The 22,139-nt window shown below is 52.3% G+C and overlaps 9 protein-coding genes across 9 annotated transcripts; 3 read left to right on the forward strand and 6 right to left on the reverse strand.

Moving 5' to 3' along the window:
• Nucleotides 1–399: 399 nt before the first annotated feature.
• M436DRAFT_30906 (uncharacterized protein) lies at nucleotides 400–690 on the forward strand (the record flags this gene model as incomplete). Its single annotated transcript, XM_013574513.1, has 2 exons — nucleotides 400–489; nucleotides 553–690. Coding segments are annotated over 2 exons (228 nt in total), but the record flags the coding sequence as incomplete, so codon positions are not given.
• Nucleotides 691–1,495: 805 nt separating this feature from the next.
• Nucleotides 1,496–2,031, reverse strand: M436DRAFT_79248 (uncharacterized protein; the record flags this gene model as incomplete). Its single annotated transcript, XM_013575024.1, has 2 exons — nucleotides 1,496–1,862; nucleotides 1,913–2,031. The coding sequence occupies 2 exons, from the start codon at nucleotides 2,029–2,031 to the stop codon at nucleotides 1,496–1,498; spliced, it is 486 nt and encodes a 161-aa protein (XP_013430478.1).
• Nucleotides 2,016–3,780, forward strand: M436DRAFT_61274 (uncharacterized protein; the record flags this gene model as incomplete). Its single annotated transcript, XM_013574838.1, has 4 exons — nucleotides 2,016–2,452; nucleotides 2,505–2,828; nucleotides 3,045–3,413; nucleotides 3,471–3,780. The coding sequence occupies 4 exons, from the start codon at nucleotides 2,016–2,018 to the stop codon at nucleotides 3,778–3,780; spliced, it is 1,440 nt and encodes a 479-aa protein (XP_013430292.1).
• A 742-nt stretch (nucleotides 3,781–4,522) lies between these two features.
• Nucleotides 4,523–7,672, reverse strand: M436DRAFT_61275 (uncharacterized protein; the record flags this gene model as incomplete). Its single annotated transcript, XM_013574839.1, has 1 exon — nucleotides 4,523–7,672. The coding sequence occupies one exon, from the start codon at nucleotides 7,670–7,672 to the stop codon at nucleotides 4,523–4,525; it is 3,150 nt and encodes a 1,049-aa protein (XP_013430293.1).
• Nucleotides 7,673–9,748: 2,076 nt separating this feature from the next.
• On the forward strand, nucleotides 9,749–11,117 carry M436DRAFT_79252 (S-adenosyl-L-methionine-dependent methyltransferase; the record flags this gene model as incomplete). Its single annotated transcript, XM_013575025.1, has 3 exons — nucleotides 9,749–10,108; nucleotides 10,321–10,417; nucleotides 10,651–11,117. 3 exons carry the CDS (start codon nucleotides 9,749–9,751, stop codon nucleotides 11,115–11,117), a joined length of 924 nt encoding a protein of 307 aa, XP_013430479.1.
• Nucleotides 11,118–11,416: 299 nt separating this feature from the next.
• Nucleotides 11,417–11,880, reverse strand: M436DRAFT_79253 (Sm-like ribonucleoprotein; the record flags this gene model as incomplete). Its single annotated transcript, XM_013575026.1, has 3 exons — nucleotides 11,417–11,442; nucleotides 11,503–11,616; nucleotides 11,730–11,880. 3 exons carry the CDS (start codon nucleotides 11,878–11,880, stop codon nucleotides 11,417–11,419), a joined length of 291 nt encoding a protein of 96 aa, XP_013430480.1.
• A 920-nt stretch (nucleotides 11,881–12,800) lies between these two features.
• Nucleotides 12,801–17,534, reverse strand: M436DRAFT_79254 (uncharacterized protein; the record flags this gene model as incomplete). Its single annotated transcript, XM_013575027.1, has 3 exons — nucleotides 12,801–12,875; nucleotides 12,932–17,252; nucleotides 17,305–17,534. The coding sequence occupies 3 exons, from the start codon at nucleotides 17,532–17,534 to the stop codon at nucleotides 12,801–12,803; spliced, it is 4,626 nt and encodes a 1,541-aa protein (XP_013430481.1).
• Nucleotides 17,535–19,195: 1,661 nt separating this feature from the next.
• M436DRAFT_79255 (uncharacterized protein) lies at nucleotides 19,196–19,498 on the reverse strand (the record flags this gene model as incomplete). Its single annotated transcript, XM_013575028.1, has 1 exon — nucleotides 19,196–19,498. One exon carries the CDS (start codon nucleotides 19,496–19,498, stop codon nucleotides 19,196–19,198), a length of 303 nt encoding a protein of 100 aa, XP_013430482.1.
• A 952-nt stretch (nucleotides 19,499–20,450) lies between these two features.
• M436DRAFT_40168 (uncharacterized protein) lies at nucleotides 20,451–21,384 on the reverse strand (the record flags this gene model as incomplete). Its single annotated transcript, XM_013574685.1, has 2 exons — nucleotides 20,451–21,244; nucleotides 21,300–21,384. 2 exons carry the CDS (start codon nucleotides 21,382–21,384, stop codon nucleotides 20,451–20,453), a joined length of 879 nt encoding a protein of 292 aa, XP_013430139.1.
• Nucleotides 21,385–22,139: the final 755 nt, after the last annotated feature.

Raw genomic sequence — 22,139 nt, forward strand, 5'->3', positions numbered from 1 at the left:
GTGGTAGTCTGAATGCGAGAGACTTGGGCTATTCTTCCCAGTAGGCTTTCCCAGAGGTTCCAATGACTCTATTGTCCTTCTTCGCCGAACTCCTGAAGTTTCTACACCATAATAGGCTTTTATATCGTTGCTCCGTTGTGATCAAGGTCCAACGATGAATGAATCGCTTTGTAGACAACCAGAGCCAGCTCTGAAAAGGCATATATCCTCGCTCTCGATCGTGTCTTGATCTCATGATCCAACCTTCGAGCAATAGCTCAAGACAGGTTGCACTCATCCCAAACACTGCATCCAGAGCACAATACTGATACTCAACAGTGCACCGCAATGTCTTCCAACACCAGCACAGAGTCCGACAAGGCTGACGAGAAGGCCACATCTACCAAATCCTCAAGAGCCGCTCCTGAGACCACTTCAGACTCTGACGACAGACTCTACTGCATTTGTGCTCAAAAGGCTTCTGGCACAATGATTGCCTGTGACAACGACGTGAGCACTCTTCTCTCCCTTCCCTAGATTTCGACTATCCAGACTAACATATTTCGGCAATAGGGCTGCAAAATCGAGTGGTTTCATCTTCCGTGCGTTCATCTGGCTGGCTTGCCCAACAAGAAGGCAAAGTGGTATTGTCCTTCTTGCCGCGTTGAGCTGGGAAAGGGCGTGTTCTCCTTTGGTATCGTTGGTGGAAACTTTTGAGAACAGACGACGGTGAAGCAACGCGACCGTCTTGGAAATGGCGGTTGAAGAACAAAGGCCTTGAGAATACGAAGTCCAAAAGTGTGTTATCGGAAGGATGATAAGCCCCTGAGTGCTCCTGTCAAAGAAGGAGCGACCCAGAGTCCATTGAGATAGAACCAAAGCAAAACAAAGAACTCATCGTCTATCAAACACCACAAGGAGAACTCCGCCTTGATCTCAAGTAAACCATTGTCCTTCACTCCTCAAGCTATATAGTTCAAGAAAGTTGGTCTCCTCGCATCCCTTCCCTAAATCCACACGGTAGTCTGGCTGAAGGGAGATCCCAGATCCTCTGTACAGGACGTAATTCACCGCCAACTGTGATAATTGTATACGCCGGGAGTAGTAGCGTCGGCAAATGCTACTTTTTGCTGCGGTTGGAGGTGGTGAGTTCGATCGTGAGGATTACCCCTTTTTTCTTTTTTCTTCGCTTTTTTCTTATTATTCTATCGACATCGTGGACGGAGCGGAATTTGAGTTGTTTGCTGGGCTGATTTGTAGGAGTACGTATTGAAAGAGAGGTATATGAAAGAGCAATGCAAGATTCTACAAGTCACAAGTCTGTGGGATGGCAATTTGTTCGTAGTCTTGAATTTGTTCTACTACCTGTTGCTTGATAACCTCGCTGGTTGGATGACGATGCCAACGGTGTCTTTTTCCTCTCGCTGCAATTCGTTCCACCGTAATTCTGATTCCCCTGTACTATGATCCGCTATCGCGGTGTACACGAGTCACGGGAGTCCTCTCTGATGACTCTTCACATGTTGCTGAGCTTCTCGACCAGTCCTTCCGCTAACACCTCATGTGATTTACGTGTGAAGAAATCAATGGCCATCTTCCTGGTGCGAGTTGTAAACTCACAGATGAACTCAGGGTTCTCGTCCACAGCCTTCCAGAGTATTGGACCGAACTCACCCATCGTCGCCTTATCGTCGCAATGGTCTTCGAAGAATCGAAATACTATGCCAGCAGCGACGTCACCCTGAGTGCTGAGTTCCAAGAGCTTTTCGAGAATGTCCTCCAAGATATTCTCAAGACCCACCGCGATGAGTTCTTTGCAGACTGGAAGAGTAGCCGTCTTGGACTCGGCGGGAATGTCTCCAGATGTGGAGGAATCAGGCGTGCTATATATCCATATCAGGATGGGCATACGTGTAGTTACGCTCAGACTTACGAGACCGCTGGAGTAGACTTGATCTTGTCAAGAGAGGTTTTGATGCCGGTGACGGTCTGAAGGACGGTGGAGGGTTCATCTATCGTTGCGTCTCTGATGCGAAATGGCCCTCGTGCCATCAAAAGTATTGGCCAGATTCGCATTCCAGCCGTCTCAGCCACATCCTAAGCGCCTGAAAATGAGCAGCACGACCTCCGAGTCCACTCTCGCCGGCGACGCTCCCACTATCATCACGGCTGGACATGTCACTCACTCTGTGGCATCCGAGGATCTCTCCAGCATGGTGTTTCAGGCCGCCGAGCTTCAAGGTTTCGCCAGCACGTGGTCCTCGTACATGCCCGTGACGATTAACGAACACGTGATGGCGGATTCGCTGAGAAACTGTGAAGACATCGCCAACAGTCTTCGTGACACACTCGAAAGTCTGGAAATCATACCTGTGAGCCCTGCTCTAGCTCGGGATTCTGAAGACGTCTTGCACAATTCTCCCAAGTACAACGACAATGCCGATGGTAACGGCTCTTCTGCGTACCAACTCAAGTATGTACGCTTCTTTACAGCCGGTAGCACCCAAGCACTAACAGTCTGGCAGAGTGGCCGAGACTCTCAAGTTCCTCGTCCAAATTGGTATCGAGAAGATAATCGACAAGCAATTCTCAAGACTAGCCAAGTTTGAAGCAACTCTCAAAGATGTCACTTATCACAGATGGTTCCACAGCCAGGGAACTTTGAGAGTCCAGATTCAGAAAGTCATCGAGGAGGATCCGGAACCACTTGCGGATTTTGAAGAGAAGGTCGAGCGTCACATTCAACGTGTGATGATGGAGCGCGCCATGAGCGAGTTCAAGCGCGGCTTAGAGGATCAATGGAAGAAGCACGGAAATGCTGTGATCAACACTTTAGCAGACACGAGCATGTATCTGTAGCGCGAGACGGATTATGCGACGGAGACGACTGGCTCGGCGAGAAAATGGGTTAGCTTGACGACGAGATGAAAAGTGAAAGAGCACGATTACTCTATGTATGAATGGAAAACCAACATGACTTACTTTCTGCAACACCTCGATTTCCACTGCAACACATCGATACGCGTGTCAAATCAAGCAAACATGTCGAACTCTTCCTCATTTAGTCGCCGTCACCCAAGCACCAACAGTCCACCTCGCAAGCGCGTGAAGATCGCTCGCATAGACCTTGACCGCGACCATACCCCCCTCAACTCGTCATCGCACTTTCTCAACCTCCAAGTACAACAACAATCCACTCTGCTCAGAACAAACGACAATACCATCATGACCTCCCCACCGCCCATCGCAAATACATACATCCCTCACAACTCTCTCGAGCCCATCTCCCTCAAGATAAAGAGACTGCAAAGTGATCTCAGTAGGGCAGCGACGGGCCAGTGCTGGGGACCAGACAAGCAGAAAGTGCTGGATTGCAAGCACGACGTCGATGCTTTGGCGACTATGGTGAAGAAACTTGATGTCGATGTTGTCGCGTAAGTTCGACTAGTGATTTCTACAGTTGCGCGAAATGTGGCTGACCTCTGGCGCAGCCGTAAGAAATCTCTCGATGTGTTGATGAAAGCAAATCTCAAGGGCATGTACGACACCTGCGTCGAAAAAGCCATGACGATGGTCGATAATGCCACAATGCTGTTGATTCAAGACACGCTTCAAAGTATCTCGGCTAGAGAAATCATCAAAGAAACGATCCAAAAAGGCCTCGCCAAAGAACCGGATGTGCTCTTAGATTTGGAGGCCAAGTTTGAGCGATACTTCAAGGAGGCTCTGGCTGGTGCAGTGGCGGACCTGGTGGCTCAGAGGAGCAGACTCAATGTCCTGAAACAACTCAGGAAGGCGTGAGCGTTTGTGATATATTGGTATCGATGAGGAGGACGACCATGGAAGTGACATAGACGGCATGGACGGCTTGAGAGCCAGATCGCCTCGATAGCTCTCTTGGATGTGCTCATGGTGCCGAGAGAATGGCGCATCGCTATGGGACGCTACAAAGACAGCATTGACTGATGATGAGCTTGAGAAATGAGGAGACAGACCAACATACCTAGTACAAATACCATCTCTCCTCCCCTATCACATGACGGACACAACCACAACAGCACGGATAAACGAAGAACAAGAAAACAGGCTTGAATCAAAATAAAACAGACTTCTCTTATTATTCTTACTTTGTCTCGCTTTTGACTCAATTACACTTTCACATTCGTCCTTTTTGTGTTTCTGGCAAGAGAGCCCCATCTCACTCCCAAGAAGAATACCCCATACATTCGTTTCCTTCTTCGCTGCGGCTCCATTTTGAGTGTGTTGTAAATGCAAAGATAAAAAAGAACCAACGCCGTGGTGATGAAACATAAGAGATGATAAGAGGAGGGGGTTGAAGAACAATAGGTAGAAACAGGTTGCTTTCGGCAGTGCAAAAGAGTAAAAAAGAAAAGACAAGAAGTACTAGGGTGATGGAAGAGAAGAAAAGGGGGGCTGGACAAAGAGAGAATAGAAGTCTATAGACAGTGTTGCCGAAGAAGAATTTTTCGGCGTCCGAGATAAGAATGGTGATTGTTGGTTTCGTGTGGCATGCTTCAAGGTCCTAGTTGAAGCCCTGGTACAGCTCCTCCAAAGTCTGCTCCTGAGATTTGCCGTTTGGGCCGCGCTTCTTGCGCTCTTCTCTCTTCTTGCGCAGCTGAGCCCAGCCTTCATCATCATCCTCCTCCTCGGGCCTGGGCTGGGGCGATCTGGGCGAGCCCTTGGGTTTGTCAATGACCTTGATGGTGGTTCGTGGTACGTTGCTGCCATTGGTTGCAGGAATGTTGTTGGGGTTCAAGAATGAACCGTTCGAAGCGTTCTTCTGAGGGAAGTTCTGAATGCCAGATTGGGAAGTCATGCTCGCAGTGCGGCTAGTAGAGCCTTCCATAGTCACAGGGCGGTAACGAGATGGCATACCGACGTTGCTGCGCTCACTAGGAGCGATTGAGGGAGTGTAGCCTCCGTTAGGTGCGCTGAGACTATAGTCGTACATTGATCCAGCATAGCCTGGAGGCTGCAGGTTGGTCATGGTGCTCGATCGCTGTTGCTGGTGCATGGAGCCTTGAGGACCAAGCATACCGGGACGCTGCCCATTGGGACCGCCCATAGACACAGGTCTCTGCATACCGTTGGGCAGCATGTTGGGGAAACCGTTCTGCATCTGCTGAGGGTGCATCTGGGGCATCTGGGGCATTTGCTGCATTTGACCACCTTGCATCGCCATCATCTGCTGCATCATCTGGGTCTGCATCGCCATCAGTTGCATCATTTGCTGCGTGTTCTGTTGGTCTGCACCCATCATCTGCGGCATTTGGGGCATCTGAGGCATGAAACCACCCATACTCATCATCGAATTTGATCGTGGCATCATCTGAGGCATGTTGTTGTTCATGTTTCCAGGAAGTGGGACTCCGTTTGCGTTGAAAGCAGGTCCGGCGTTGTGGTTGACACGTCTGGCAGCACGAGCACGCTCCTCACCAGCGATGACACCAACAAGACCACCACCTGCCTGAGGCATACCAGGCATTTGTTGAGGAGGCGCCATCTGAGGCATCTGAGGCATCTGATACATAGAAGGAGATGCTCCGCCATACACCGAGCCGCCAGAACCGAAAGCAAGTGATTCACGGTTGGCAGGGTTGACGAGACCAGCGCCGAAGTAGGGATCCGCGGGAAGATTGCGAGCAAAGACGGGAAGGTTGCCTCCTCCCATGCCGCCGTTAACCACCGAGCCGGCACTACCAGGAGTAGGTGGGGCGCTTGCAAGGCGAGTTGGAGGACGGTTCCTGCTTGGGAAGCCGTGAGCCTGAAGGATGCCTAGGGGAACTTCATCGTCCTCTTCCTCCTCTTGCTGTGCACCAAGACTGACATTGGAGAAATCCCTTGTGAGGCCGGGTGCGCTGTACGAGGCGCGGTCCAGACTTGGGCGAGATGTGGGCGAAGGAAGCTCAGAGGGATTCCCGCCTGCGACCTTCTTCATCTGCTGTCTGTATACAGACATGTTGGCCTCCTGCTTGCGCCTCTGGCGAGCAAGCTCTGCTTGGCGTTCGGCCTCATCGTCGTCGTCATCGTAACCTTCCTCCTCAGAATGTCCGGACTCTTCGCTCTCTTCAGGACTGACCTCTTTGCGCTGAGCTTCGAACTCCTTCCTTGTCATTCTTTTGGTGGGCGAGAACTGTCCAGACTGGCTTCTGGGGGCCACGGGGGCAGCTGCAGGGTGCATCGCGCGGCTAGTAGGACCATTGGGAGAGTGATCGAACATACCATCCGAGGTGTTGCTTGTAGGACGCAGGTTGTTAGCACGAGGAGTCGTGTGCTGGGATTCTGAGTTCGAGTCGTCTCTGCCAACTGCCGCAATGGTGGGGTTTCTGGTGGCTGGCGTGACTTTTTGTGGGGAACTGGATGCTGTGTACGACTCGACCAGGGGCGATCTGGTCCTCGAGATGGGGCGGGAAACATCGTCTTCGCTGGAATAGCTGTTGGATCTCTCGTGTTCGGGCTCGTTGGCAGGTGATCCGTAACGATCTGGTACGGGTTGGTATCCGGGTCTGAAACGAGCGAAGGTCGAGGGAGGGTTGAGCGGAGGCGAAGAGATATCGGAACCCAGGGCTGGAGACATTAGTCCATCGTTAGAAGTTCGGCTGGCCCACGAGTAGCGATTGGCCGACGCGGCAGACAGATTGGTTGGTCTGTGACGAGTCTCAGGCTCGAGCTCGAGTTCGGCCTCGGGCGAGGGTGTAGGCTGATTACGAGCTACAGGAGGGGTGGGCAAGGGCTGGGAGGCCTGTCGAGGAGGAGGTTGTTGGTAAGCGTTGTTGTAATTGCTGAAGCCTGGTGACTGTTGTCGACGTACCGATCTGCCGTAGTTGTCGTGTGCGGGTTGCGGCGCTGCCATGTTGCTCTTGGCTTGTCTGGGCGAGCTCAGTCCTTCGAACATGTTCATGCCAAAGTCGCTGCCAAAGTCTGACATGGAGCCCAAGTTGGCATCGAGCCTCGGTGGCACAGCGGTGCTGGCATTGCTGCTCATTGTTGTTGCGCGATCACGGATGAAGCTGTTCTCGGGCACATCAGGCATGTGAGCTGTTGCAGCAGTCATGGCGCCGGGGCTTGCGTTCTGCTTGCTTCTCAAACCAAATGACATGGCCCTGCCTGCGCGGGCCGAAAACGACGGTGGCTCGGGAAGTGCGTTGGACGCGGCCGAAGAGCGGTTGCTGCTGAGGTTGCTGTTACCGTTGGCGGCCGTCTTGCGAGGGAAGAGATCTTCGTTCTCTGCTTCGTGTTCTGCCTCGATTGATGAGGGAAGGGTAGACGAAGAGCTGTAGCGTGCAGAGGACGACGAATTGTCAAAGTAGCCCGAAGAACCCGAGAGGGCTGTTCCGCCACTACCCCTGCCCAATTTTAGCGCTCCGTACACTGTGTGCGGCCGAGCCTGGCTCTTTCCGGTGACCGACCTGTTTGCGCTTGTGATCAAGTCCTCCTGCGACTTGCCCGACTTTCTGTTCAAGAGGATGCTCGAGTTTGGGCGCCCGCCGCTTGTCCGTTTCACAGGACCTCCAGGGTATCCACCGTTGCCTACTGTTGCTGCCTTGTCAGGTCTTTCGAGGACGCGGAAGCTGGACGAGGCGGGTGCAGGTGATGTGGATTCCGAAGGGAGGTCGAGGACGTTTCCAGACGATTTGCGACGGGCAAAGTTCTTGAGCGGATTCTTAGGCATGTAGAAGGTTGTGCGGTGTGGTGTGCGTATTAGGCCAGGTGCTGTTGTCGTTTCCGACAAGGCCTGCGAGGCGGTGGGATGAGCGAAGGAGGATCGAGTTGGTTGAGCGAGCGAATTAAACTTTTGTTGATGGACTGTCGAAGATGCGGAACAGCAGAGCTAGACAGGAACGCCCTTGGAACCGGTATGTACGAATAATGTGTAAGAATAGGTAGGTATCAACAGGAATGTCTGGCTCGAGGTTAGTAGTGCTCGGCGGTTCCTGGCAGTGAAAGAGTGGTTGAAGATGATTCGTCGAGCAGGAAGAGAAAGGCGTTCTCCAGGGGAACGGGATCAGCAGCAGCAGCAGCAGCAGCAACAAGACGCGCCAAGTCGCTGAGACTTTCGAAGAAAGGAACGTCGAGTGCTGCAGCGATGTTGTGAAGAAGCAGACACTTCGGATCTCGAAGGCACCACGACCGCTGAACGTTCGCGTTTCGATTGAGAAGAAACCGTTGCGCCTCCTGCTCGAAGGCTGCTAAGAAAAGCGTCGGAACGTCACTGACCGGGATTGGGGCAGGGCTGTGGCCTTGTAACCGATGTGTTGTATGATATTAATTGGCGACTGAGCGAGGGGCTAATTTGCACGAGCAGCGACAGAGACAGAGCGATTGCTGGAGCAATTCAAAACGATACAGCTTATTAGGAAGGGGGAAAAAGGGAAGAAACAAGGTGGTCGGTCGTGCTGCTCTTCGTACTTTCGCTTCAGGAGATCGTAGAGTGGTTATGGTCCGACGATCCAGCACAGTCCTAAACTTCCAACGCTAACCACTTCCCGCACTCGCCAATTCAACCTGTTGTGGCTTCGGCGAGATGTAGACATGGGAGTCGGACGTGCAAGATGATGTCGCCCTCAGCCTCCCGCTCGAACGCGTGTTTATCCTGACCCAAACACACCACTACTGGCCGCACTGCCCGTTTGCCTCAGAGTTTGTCACCAACTTTACATCGACGTCCAACTTGTTTTGCCGTCTCTGATATGCGAAGCTTCAATTGAGCCCTCCACCTGAATCGGTCATGTCTGCACCGAATCTCCAAAGAGTCGACCACTACTCCAGGGGACTCCACACTCAGCATGCACTCATCTCCTCTGACTCCCTACAATTGCCAAGCGCTGTTCTAAAATAGCAACTCTCAAATGCTCGTCACCCAATCGGCCTGTCCATGTGTCTTTGCTTTGATCTATAATGAATTGCTGGTCTTTGGTCGTTATGAGCCGCTGTCTCTGCTTTGTTGTGTCTACACGTGTGATTCATGATGCAATGCAAATGTTTTGCAATGCGCTTGCGATCCTTTCAACCCGGCAGTGGCGCCATCCTGGTGCTGCCCATTGACCACACAAATTGGATCTGCGTCTGCATCTGCGACACGCTCCACGAGTCGAAGCAAAGAGAAGCTTCATTTGAAAGAAAATTTCCCGTCCGTCTCCCGCACACGCCTCATTCTGTAACAGCAACAGGGGGGAGCACTGTTCTTCTTTTTCTTTTCTTTTCTTCCTTGCCTTTCATTTGATATCCACTATCCTTTCGGCTTCATCTGAACACTGTCTCATCTCGTCAAGACGTTGCAGCGATCCCCGAAGGGAAGTCTCACATCTCGGACAATCCCACTGCAGGGGACTAGCTGCGCGTGAAATCTATACTAGATACTTGCCTCTGGTACATGTTACGACGCCTCCCCAGCAGAGAGAAATGCCGTGGACGCATTCAATGCATCTCATCACACCTCAAAGGGAAATCGGCCATCGCCGCACGTTCGAGGGGGTTGGTGTGGCTGTAGCCTGTGAGTCTGTTCGTGCAGCCATTTCGAATCCACTCCCCGCCGCACATCTCCCGAGCTTTTGTTGATGCTCTCCACTTCCAACCCGCATGATGATGCTTTGCTTTGCTTGACGTCGAACGATCGCGTTTTCCACAATCACTGCATTCTTCTTGACACTTTTGATCCTCGTTTACCGGTCAATCGCAATCAAACCCTGTGCTCGTTCTTCTTGAACAACTTCGGGCCATTATTCTCTCTGTACATACACAGATCATCATGACGTCTCCATCTGGTCGCATCAACCCCTCTGCGCAGAACGGGTTCAGCAATGCCGCCCTGTATGACAAGCATCGCCCTTCGTTCCCCGCCCACAGCGTCTCTGTCCTGCTCGACGGCGTACGTGTCGCCGACAGCCCTCAAGCCACAGTGGTGGATCTTGCGGCGGGCACCGGCAAGTTCACTGAGCTCTTGGCCGACAGAGATGAGGGGTACGAGATCATTGCCATTGAGCCGCATGCCGACATGCGCAAGGTTTTGGAGGACAAGCACCTCAAAGGCGTCAGCGTCCAAGATGGTCTCTCCACCGACATGAAGTCCTTGAAGGATGAGAGTGTGGACGCCGTTATAGCTGCCCAGGTAGGACATTGATCTGCCCCTCCCGCCTGCATCTTGCACTTAACCATCCCTCCATTTCCTCTTCCGGATCCCCATGTCACTTTCCAGTTTCTCCGTACCAAGAAGCCTAGGAGAGTTGATTCGATGTCATCGCTTTGAACCCTCGCAAAGCAAAATCATGAAACGCTACATTATTCAGGTAGGCTGACAATAGCATTTTCCTTTCCCGTTAGGCATTCCACTGGTTCGCCAATAGAGAATCCCTGGAAGAGATCAATCGTGTGCTACAACCTCACGGCGCCTTCGGTGTGATCTGGAACATTGAAGACTGTAAGTGTGAAACCTTCTACCCCTCTTACATGCACATCATACTTGCCATTTTGCTGTATCGATGCGAAAACAAACCGCACACCATCATACCTTGCATGTGATCTCTTTTTCTTTTCTCCGAGAAGCTCCTTGCTTCAAAGAAACGCTACGCGCCTGCAAAGTACCGCACACGACAGAAGCCACAACCAGACTCGACCATCAAGAATTCAAAAAATCTAACGCCCCCGATCCAGACAATGCACCAAAATCGCACTCTGCAACCACAGCCTGGGAGCAAAAACTCCAAGACCTAATCCTCTCCTTCGACGATAACCAACCTCGTTTCCGCCACGAGAAATGGCGCTCGGTCTTTGACTCGCAACTCTCTGGCAACCCTCTCTCCATCGTCACAACCACTGATCCTCTCTTCGCTCTGCCCCTTGCAGAAAACGTCGAGAGGTGGAGTGTTTGGTTGACCGAGGAGGCGCTGTGGGACAGACTTAGCACATTGAGTCAGATTGCCGTGTTGGAGGGTGAGGAGAGGGAGAAGGTGAGAAACGTGATCAAGGAGGCATTGAAGGGGAACGATGTGCAGAGGAATGAGAAGGGTGAGGTGGAGTTGCATGGTATGACTGTTGCGGCGTGGACGACAAAGATTCCGCAGAAGGGTGCTGAGAGTCTTTTCACTACCGTCAAGGACGCTTTGGCTGGCAGAACTTGAGGATAAATGGAACGGATATAGGACGCGTTGAGGAAGTTGCATTAATAGTCGTATGTGGTATGGATATGGAGTGGAAGGCACAAGCCTCAAGCATATCGCTGCTGGTTTCTGGCTGCTTCTTCCAACCATGTTCGGGGGTATGATTTGATCCCCGCCTGCTTCAGACTGGATCGTCACGGTTTCGAGCTGCCCTCTTCGTAGTCTTGATGACCACCACTCCACCGAAGATACGTTGTACGATCTTACCCCATCCTTCGAGTCCCATGCGTTTGTCCATGTCCGTTTCTTCCATTCTCAATCTATGAGTCGGCGGAGATGTACATGACTGCAGCAACACCAACGTCAGCATCTTCCTCTATGTTTCTGATCAGGCAGAGTCACATACCGTTGTTTCCTCTCACAAACGCATCTCCATAGTTCCTCCTGACCTTGCCATCCACAATCTCATTCGTTTGCTCAAGCGCAATGTTCATGTATCCATCAACCGACTGCAATTCACCTGTTCGTATTCCCTTCTCGTCAGCATAACATTCCCTCATCTCTTATCATCCTTCATCTCTTTTCCTCCATGCGCAAAGCAGTCGCAAAGGCGGGACCAGGGGCGAAACACACCTCTGTAGACGACTCCAGAGTTTAGCTTGACGGTGACGGGTGCGCCGATGATTTCGCTGAGGAAGCCGGAGGGGTCGCGCGCTTCGTTGACGGATGTGGGTGCTGCTGCTGCTGCGGCGGCGCTGCCGTTGTTGGTGGGTGATGCGCTCATGGTTGTGGTTGTGTCCTTGCTCTTTTCACTTCTTTTGCTAGCAACAAGATTGGGTCGAAGTGTCAGTCGGTAGGGAGTTTGTTGCGTTCGTGGTATCTAGTCGTTGCTTGAGTCGTTTCGATATGTGATCTGGAGATGATCGCTGGCAGCTTCACTTCAAGACGACGATGTCAATTCCTTGGCATGAAAGCGGAAGCTTGAAGGCCCGCACGGAGCCCACCCAGCGGTTCGGTCCGTCGATCCGAAAAAGGCGTTCCCAGCCTTCGGAAGCGACAAAACTCTCGCGACCACCGAGCCCTCTGCGCAGAGAAATTTGCCCTGATGTTTGACAGTCGCTCATCCCGGTTCTTCGTGTTACAGATTCAATGTCGCGTTCATGGTCGCAAGTGACGCGTGTCGAATACTCATACGCTGATCCCTCCGAAACGTCTCGTTACTTTTTTCCTCTCTGATCTTGCAACTTGCAGCAATCCCTGGTTGCATCCTACAAATCGTCATCTCGCAAGGTCTATGGAATCATGCAAGCTGGGAAGCTTGGTGTTCGCAGCCTCCTCCATAGGCTGACATGCTCTTTGCAAACTTCGACAACTCTTTCACCGCCACATGCGTCGAGCCCCAGTACCGGCCGCATGGGTTGAGTAACCTTGCTAGGGTCTTTGGGTCATCTCTCGCTCAGTTATCGGGCACACATGCACAGCACGTCAACTATCGTAGAGACTGCATCACCGTTGAAATCTTTCTTGCAACTGTCATAGGTTATGAGTGCATCAACATTCTCATCTGTATCTAGGGTATCGGTATAAACAATTAGGTGACCGTTGCCGTTGCTTTATCAGCCGTCCTCCTGCGCCTTTTCCCATCTTTTTTAACGTGTTGCAATTGCCATGCATAAACGCTCCTGCTTCTGCCAGTATACCAGTTTACAAGGCGTTGTACTCGCTGGCATCCTGGTACAAGTCGATCAGGCAACTAGCAGACCAAGCTTGAGTGGGGCACTGTCAATCATGTTAGTCTTCCTTGTCTTTTGCACGTCATATGAGTAATCACTTACCGAGTCGTGGCACATGGATCCCTTCTCGTTGGTGAGCTCAGTAAGTCCAGCCCAAGGAGAGTCGTGAATCATGTGTCTGCAGCCTGCAAGTCTGGTGGTGACCTGCTGGAAAGCCTCGACCTTGGCCTCCTTTGTCTCGCGGCGCATCAAGTCGAACTTCAGCAGTGCACGCAAGAAGAAACCACGAGGCCAGACCCATTCAGGACCTTGGTGGTAGTTGCGTCCTCTGGAAGTGTGGAAGTCGTTGGAGTCATCGCTGTTGATGTAGTTGGGGCGGTACTCCATGTCCGAGGGGTCCAGAGTGGCCATACCCTGAGGACCAAGGAGAGCCTCATCGGCGATGATCAGAGCTCCCAGTGCGTGCTTGGGGTCGAAGAGATCAGGTGCAACTGTCATGGCGATGGGGAAGTTGGGACGGAGCTGGTAATCGCGGTACTCCTTGTTGCACTTGTACACGTCCTTGTAGATGCCACGGCGGTTGACGACCTTGCTGTTAACATCGTACTTGGAGTCCTGGGCAGCATCAGCGGGCACGTAGTAGCAGTGCTCGAAGTTGTCGCGGATCTTTTGTGCCCACTCCTTGAAAGTGATGACCTTGTCACCCTTGATGCTGACGCCCGAGTACTTGAATTGGCTGTTCTTGTTGAGACCATCAACCCACTTGAGACAGCTGTAGAGGAGACCAGTGATCTCGACAGGAGCACCATCACGGGAAGTACCAGGGACACCCTTGTTGCCAGCGTGGTCACTAGAGCCCATCTTGTCCATCCAGGTACCGCAGTTCCACTCGTTGCCTCCGAATATGATACCAGTGTTCCAGTCAGTCTCGATGTCGATGTTGAAACCAGCATCCTTCATCTGATCGTCGATGCCGGGTCCAGCGTTGGCTTCGCGGAAGTGCATGCCAGTAGCGTGGCGCTGGAGACACTCCTGAACGACGTCCTCGATGGTCGAAGTCTGAGAGTATGCGCGAGAGTCCTCCCACGAGAACCAAGTGTCGTCGTAAGGCAGGAAGCGTCTGGCGACTTTCTCCTTCAGGATATCGCGGCCATTGGGGACCATGTTGCAGTAGTCTTGGATGTTTTGCAAGAAGAACCACACAGAGTCGCGAGAGTTGTATCTGGGAATCTTTCCTGAGCCGAGAAGGTTAGGGATCATTCCGTGCTTGACCACACTGGCAAAAGCCTTGATGTGCTCCTTGGCGTCCTCGAAACGACCAGTAGCAAGCAAAAGACCACGAAGAGAGATGAAGACATCACGTCCCCAGCATCTTGCCCAGTCCTGGGCGAAGTGAGGCAGGCCAGCTGCCAGAGAAGGGACGAGCTTGTCGGGCCACAGGGAGGCGTTCTTCATGAAGCCCTCGCATTGAACGCTGACAAGAGCCATACTCTTGAGGAAGCGCTGTCCTTGGCGAATGTTGGAACTCATTTGCTCGATTGCACGTTCCGTCGAGGCCTTGTATGCAGTCTGGATGACAAGTGCGAAGTAACGAGGCAGCAGGAAGCTAGGGAGCTTGCGAATGGCTTCGAAACGATCCTTGAGCCAGTCGGCAGGTGCAGACAGGCGAGTATAGCCATCTCGAGAGACAAGTCTCTCCAGACGGTTGACGATGAAGTCAAGAGCCCACTGACCCTGTCTCAGATGGTCACAGATGGGGTGACCAAGGTTGTTGTCTTTGATGACATCTCTCAAGATGCTCCACCAGCCCTGGAGACCACAGTAGACCAGCGGACTAAGACCGGGAATGTTGTAGACGCCATCAGAGCCGTTGGAAGTGGCCTTCTCCTCGGCGTCGGCGCGATAGAGAACAGCGTTCAAGTCGTTGAGATCACACTCCTTGAAAGCGTCTCTGGCGCCGGATGTAACGTACTTGTCAAGGCCCTCAGAGTGCTCTGCGCTAGGAATCCAAGTCTCGAAGACTGCAATACTGCCTGGAGGGAACTTCTCCGGGATGGTGATGATGGCACTGTCGCCCTGGTTCTCGATCTTGACACCACGGATGTCCTTGGTGTGTGCGTTGAGACCTCTCAGAACCTTGTCATTGATAGCAGCTTGCTTGGCCTCGTGGCTTTGGTCGACCTCAAGGTTCCAGGCGCCCAGAAGGGAGGCCTTAGATCCAGTAAGGTGTACGGGCTGGAAGCCGGCATTGCCGTTGCCGTAACCGGGGAATGCGGTGTGAGCAATCAAGTAGTAACCCTTGCGCGACTTGGGGTGCATACGGTGGACGGTGATGTACTCACCCTCGTGATGAACGTGGGTCTCATCGTAGTGGTCCTTGCCCATGATGGTGTGAAGTTGGTTCAGGAGGCGCTTGACGTTGCCAATGCCAGGACCTTCTCCAACCTTGAGATTCGACATCGAAGAGTAAGGTGAGCTGTATTGACGAGTCTCGTGGACGAGCTCAATCAACTGAGGGTAGACCTCGTCGTAACCAAAGACACTGCCGATAGAGGCGGCGCACATGGCCACCAGAGCGGAGTTGGAAAGGGTGTCTCTGGCGTCTCTGCGCTGAGCAGGCAACTCGTTGTCGTGAGTGCAGTCCATGAGCAGAGCGTGAACGGTAGCAGGGCGGATCTTGTGAACAACCTCCTTAACAGAAGGAGCGGGCTCAGTACCAGAGTTGCGCTTCTGTGCATCGGAGATCTCGTCAAGTTCGAAGCTGCCAATAGGGCGGCCGCAGTTCTCGTGAACAAGCTTGCTGATCTCTGCAGTGCCCCAACATTGCATAGCCTCGCGGATCAAGCAAGATAGACCAAGGCGCTCAACGTAGACATAGTCCATCTTCTCGTCGCCAGAGAAAAGCTCAGCCATGACCACCAGGTTAGGTCGAACACTTCTTGCAGCGTCAAGCATGTACTCGGCAAGGTGAAGAGGAGTGGAATGGCAGTTATCGATGCGGAAACCGTGGAAGTGCTTGGCCATAAGGCGGGTGTACTCGGCCATGAAGTTCCACAAGAAAGGACTGTCCTCAGGGTTAGCTCCATAGCGCAGCTTGACGCAATCGCCCCAAGGGATAAGCTCTCTGCGGAGGTAAGCCTTGGAGTTGGGACCAGCGTTGTCGATGAGCACGTTGGCGGCCCAGACCCAGCCATTGTTGGCCAAGGCCAGCTCGCCAGCCTCGTGCTTCTTTGTCGTCTCGTTGGCAGGAAGTCTGGTGAAGTAGGATTCGACCAAGGGGTGGTCCTTGTCGATGGGTTTGCCTGTCATGGGACCGCCTTCAATGCGCATGTACTTTGTGCGACCGTAAACCTGCTCCAAAATGGTAGTGGTGTCGTGGTTGAATTCTTCGTAGAAGGGTGCGTTGAGTTCGTCCAAGAAGTGGGTCATGGCACCCATGGCGCTACGCTCGTCCCTGGTGCTGCCAGTCTTTGTGTCGTACTTGCCGAAGAGCGATTGAAGAAGCACAGCAGCATGCTGAGGGTTGATCCTGCGGTGGAATCTCTCACCAAGGTGCTCAGTACCGGACAGAGCGTATTCCTTGAGCCACTCGGTCTTTTGCTTTGAGGACCAGCTATCGGTACCGACAAGATCAGGAGTCTTCTCAGGAAATTCAACCTGGTTCTCCATCCATGCCGAAACGGCAGCCTGAGCGTCACGCTTGACATCGATAACGTAGAACTCCCAGAGCTTGATGGCGTTGACAACCTCCACCTTCAGAGGCTGCATGACACGGAGGAGTTCTTGTTCGTTGTTGATCTGAGTGGGTAGACCGCGCTTCTCGAGCTCAGATCCGTAGTTGAGGAGGGCGGTGTCCAACTCGAAGGCGGCTTGCAACCAAGGGGCTGTCTTCATGTTGTAACCGGCTTCGGGGTGCTCTTCCAACCACTTGCTGTTGTTTGCAGTGTGGTTCCAGACAACGTCAGTGAGACTCAGAAGGCCGTAGTTCTTCTCCATCTTGGTGATCAACGTCTCGATGTCTTTCTCGCCATTGGCAAAGACCTGCTTGTCGAAGGTGAGCTGGTCGTAAATGCTGTAAGGCGAATTTGAGTCACCACGCATCATAAGCGGAGTGAAGTGAACCATGTTGTAACCTCTCTCGCTCATGCCATGCAAGTGCTTGTCCCAGTCGCTGGAAAAGTCACCCATGAACTTGGACAGACATGAGATGATGGACAGACTCTTGAGCGGCAAGGTCGAATCTTGGACCGTCAAGTGAGGGCTGACATCAAGGTACCAGACCTTTGTCTTTGTGGCCTCGGGAACATCGCTCTTGCCTGTCGTGAGCTTGGGTAGAGGAGTGTAGGTGATGTAGTAGGAGAAGGGACCGGCATGAGGGATCTCGATGTCAATCTCAATGTTGCGGTTGAAGTCGGGAGTCAGTCTGCATAGATGGTCAGTGATGAGGGCGTTGAGGGGCGTCGGGGTCGACTTACCTGTACTCGGTGTAGTTCTTGCGTACGAACTTCTGGCCCTTGGCCGGGATGTTGACCCAGAGGCTGCCTTCACGGCAGACGGAGCTGGTGCCCTCAATGACGAAGCGGATCTTGTAGGCAGGATCGCTAGGTGGTGGCAGGTAGATGTACTCGCCGGCTACGTCGGGTGAGCCATCGTCTCTGAGAGGTAGAAGGTAGATGGACTGCGTCTGTTGTAGAGTCGGGGCCATTGTTGCGGCAGATTAGGTAATGATGAGCAAGGCAGGCGTAGCGATTGCGTAGTCGTAAGTTGAAAGGTATAAGATGGGAGTCGATGGATGGTGCTAGTGAATAGCTGAGGGTGATGAATGCAAGATGATGGATGGGAGTTGACGAGTGTCGAGACTCGAGCAAGCAGCGAAAGTGATGGTGTTGGGTTGGGAGGAATTAGGAGCGAATGACAGCAAGCACGCCAATTGTTGACTGTCTCGAGGACGAACAGGCAGGAGCAACAAGGAGAGGCTGTATGTACACAGAGGAAGAAAGTGCAGGCGCGCGTGGCAGAAGTTTGCTGCAGCTGTTACTCGGTACCTGATGATCTCGGCGATCGCCCATCGACACTCCCGTCTTGCCTACTTTCACATGTGGGACTCGATAGCTGCTGCTGCTGCCCACAAACAAAAAAGCCGCCAACGTCATTCTTCTATCCCGCACTCGAGCTAACGCTTTCCTGACACCTGCATCCTCAACCAACACCTGTGCTTTTCAGCGGTTCAATAAGACGAAGGCACCTCGCTTGTTGTCCCCTCTCCCGTTAGCCAATTCTTTTATATTGCTCTCTGTGCGTGCGAAATGCCTTCATAAACGTGCGCCCTGGGTGCTCCGAGGAGCTTCGCAGGACGACCGAAGAACAAGGCTTTGGTTGACAGCTTCTCTCCACGCTCTCCGCGGCCGATGGCCTCAACACCGGGGACTTCATATCGACCCGAGCGGCTAGTTGCCGACGGTGTGCTGTCGCTTTCCGAACATATGGAGGGCCGAAGAAACGCCAGTCAACTGCTGTGGAGAGGGAGGAGACCGAGAAAAATGTAGGTGGAGACGACCGGATCGCTTTCAACAGCATCTTCTGCCTACAAAAACTTGGTATCGGAGCCGTTGAACAGCCCTATCGTCTATCTGAACCATTGGAACCGGTTGCTAGCAATGATATTCCAGATCGGAGTACAACGTAACATCGACTACTGCAAGACCTATGTTCTGCTCCAAACCGTGGTTATCAGAAGAATTTTAACCTCTGCTCAAATCTGTCACATCACTCTCTTTCTACAAAACACTAGAGTAAGATTTGAGCTATACAAACGCAAGATACATGACAGAAACAAAATAAAATTTATAGAGAGCAATGGCTCTCTCAGCTCTCTCTGGCCACATCTCTTATCTGAAGTCGACGGTGCATTTCTTTAGCTACAACGGCCTACAGCACTGAAGGAAGAAGAAGTCGGCACGCACTCCGTCCAGCTCTCTACTCCCTCATGGTCTGTCACACGCTGCCTCAGTAGCAAAGTCTCGGTCACCCAAAGGACGTTGCCTCTCTACCGCCTGTTTTTGACTGACACGTCGCATGCCGAAACAGTACTATCACCTGCTCTGGTCACTTCACCCCGCAAGTCTGGTCACTTTGGAACAACAGGAGTCACTGGAATCGATGTATGGCTGGTCAGAAAGCTTTGTGCATTGTGATGTGATGCTATGCAAATAGTGACCCAAAGCGCAGCCGTAGGCCAACCGTATCAACCAAAGGTAGATAACCAATTGTTCAGGAGGTAGGTGATCAATCGTCGAAGGGGCCAAACGGCCGTCAGAGAGAGGGTTCTATCCATGCCTCCCATCAGGACTCAATGTAACCCCTATCCTACTCCCTGCGGGAGGCCCAGGCGCGGAGGGGAATGGTGAATCCTTCTTCAACCTTGTGGTTGATCTTGGAGAGGATTATCTCGATCATGTGAGCCTTGAGTTCATGCGTGTTGTCAAGGACGCGCTCACCCTCGGCAGCGACCTTGTCTCCGATTTCTTCGGCGATCTCGGCGCGAAGGGCCTGACCGCCGGCACCGAAATCGTCCTCGACAAGGGCTTGCCAGAGGACGGCAGCGACCCCCTGAGTGCGCTCGAAGGCGGCCTCGAAGACCTCGGTGGTGAAGTCGTCGATACGACGCATGATCCTGTTGGACAGCATGATACTGCTCGGGTCTGTGAGTATGCTGCATTCAGGGAGTCATCCGATGGACGTACGTTGATGCTGGAGAGGAAGAGATGGTTGTTCTGGAGTGGTGGTGGTGGTGATGCCGATGAGATGTCGCGTGGAAGGAGGAAAAGAGAAGAGCATAAAGCTCTGTGAAAGAGGTCATATACCAATCGTTGGGGCCCGACCGCACGGGATCGTCGTCAATGTTCGACGTCGATGGTACCCGGTCTCACTCCTTTCTAGGACCAGAGAGTGGGTGAAGGAGCATCTCTTGTGCAGTTCCCGACGAGTGTCCGTTTGCACTGCACAACGACAATCCCACCTCACAATAGCATGCGGGATGGTCGTTCACTATCAATCGCCGGCGACAGTACCGTCGAACATCGGGCACCTTATTGACCGTCACTGAGGTTCGTTCGACGTACACAAACAGAAACACATTCAGAACACTAGCTCCTTCTCGTCACTCCTTCCTACACCACTCCACGCAACCATTACAACAACATTATTAAGATGTGGCAGCAAGTCAAAGAGTTCTTCCGCCTCTGCTTTGGCGAGCGCGACGACATCGACCAGCCGGCCCGCCCTCGTAACCCTACCAGACCTGCTGCTCATCGCTCTTCCTTCGACTGAAAGCACTACTCCATCACCTCGTGCCTCACCGACAAAGAACTATGAGAAGCAGTAGGTAGTGACTATTTCGCTTCGCGACCACGAAGGATGCGTGAGAGACTCATCGAACGCGCTTCAAGCACACTTCAAGGGCACGATCTGACAACGTGAATCTTTACAGTTGTATATGCATACAGCAGCACGAGAGATGAGATGAGGCAGATGTAACATATCCCATCTTCCAATGACGGTCAGTATACCACTATAAAAATGCAGAGAGACGTCTGCTGAACCAAAGTAGGCCAATGAGAGGCTAGTCCATGCAATCCATACTACTCTTGAGCAACGAGTTGATAACGCTCAGATCGACATAGCTCTCTCTTCCTTTCAAGCCCTCAGGGTCAAAGTTACTGGCCATGTTCTCATACCAATGCATCTTCTCCTTCTGCTCATCATTCGGCTTTGCAGCTCTGTAAGCATTCTTCAGCTCTTCCCAGCCAGGCATACTTCCAGCGTCCTCAGCGATACCGTGACCGTTACCATCAGTGCACTTGAAAGCATCGTCAACGTTGCCGCGTCCAATGATCTCAATCTCGTGACCCCAGTTGTCGCCGAAATCGTACATGTACTCCCACTCTGCGTTCTTCCACTCCTTCTTGTTGAACTGCTCGCCGACGTAGACCTTGTCTGCCTTCTTCTCAGGGGTCTGAGAATGCTTGCGGTCATAAGAGTGCATTGAGTCAATCATCTTATGGTCGTTGGGGTTGACAATGCGAATGAAGTTCTGACGAGGACCAAAGTCTCTCTGCTCGTCATTGTCTTGGACCATGCGACGCTGGATCAGAGCCATGATATCCTCCACAGGACGCTCTTCGGCAGTGGGATCGCGAGCAACGAAGTCATAGCTGTGTGCGGCGGCCCAGCCAAAGGCGATCTGGATGGCGTAGTGCAGCTCCTGAAAGGTGGCGTTGTCAGGGCAGACCAGAGTGCGCCAAATCTGAGGCTCTCTGGAATCAGGGATGGTGATCTTGAGGATCCATGAAGGCTGTTTCTTGGGCTGGCATGAGTGCTTGTGGGTGGACCAGTCCTTTCTTTGGCAAGCGGCACCTGTGGTTGAGTCAGCTCGGCCTTCTGGCGACGTGGTCGTTTCGAGAGTACCTACCGCAGTATTTGCGATTACCACAACGACCACAGGTAACGAGCTTGGGCTTCTCCTCGAGGCAGACTTCACACTTTTCGGCACTCATTGTTGTTGATGTCGAGTTTGTTTGATAAAGAGCGAATCGGTGGATGAAAATTTTGCTTCAAACGAAAATAAAGCGGGGTCAGACGGTAACACCAGAAGCATATTCGAGCAGTATGCGAGCGGGAAATACATACCAAGTGTGAGGAAAGATGTAATAATGTGTAGACTCTGGTTTGGAAGGGTCCGGCGACGGTAAACTGTTTCTAAAGTATACTTAGACTTGTTGGTAGAAAAAAATGGGTAACTAAGCATGAACATTGTTCGAACAGTGTTTTAATGTTTAAGCGCTGCTTAAACATTAAAACCGGAAGTACTCCTTGATCGATCGTTCGGCGTCAAGAGCTGAAGAAAATCTGCGCAGCGTCCGAACAATGTATGGACATATCACGAATCATGTGGCAGATCGTTCTGCAAAATTCTGAGCTTACCGATCATATGTCAACCTTGATTGTAAAACTGTTTGGAGATGTAATTTGCGGAGTGATTGTTCGAGGAAGGTTATACCCAGGTATACCCTATGGTATACCATGCGTGGTCAGAGCTTTCCTAAAGTGGAACACGTCCGGCGTGAGGTTCGTGGTTGCTATCTAAAACCTTGCATATACGTTATACCTGAGTGTCTTCTTCTCCTTTTCGAACAATCTCGAAATCGTGACCATAATGCCTCCTAAGCGTAAGAACACCTTCCACACGACGTTCAACACATTTTGCTGACGAAAAGGCTGCAGGCCGGGCTCGCGACGACAAGCGTCTGGA

The sequence above is a fragment of the Aureobasidium namibiae genome, assembly GCF_000721765.1.
Source record: "Aureobasidium namibiae CBS 147.97 unplaced genomic scaffold scaffold_3, whole genome shotgun sequence".
Lineage (NCBI taxonomy): Eukaryota > Fungi > Ascomycota > Dothideomycetes > Dothideales > Saccotheciaceae > Aureobasidium > Aureobasidium namibiae.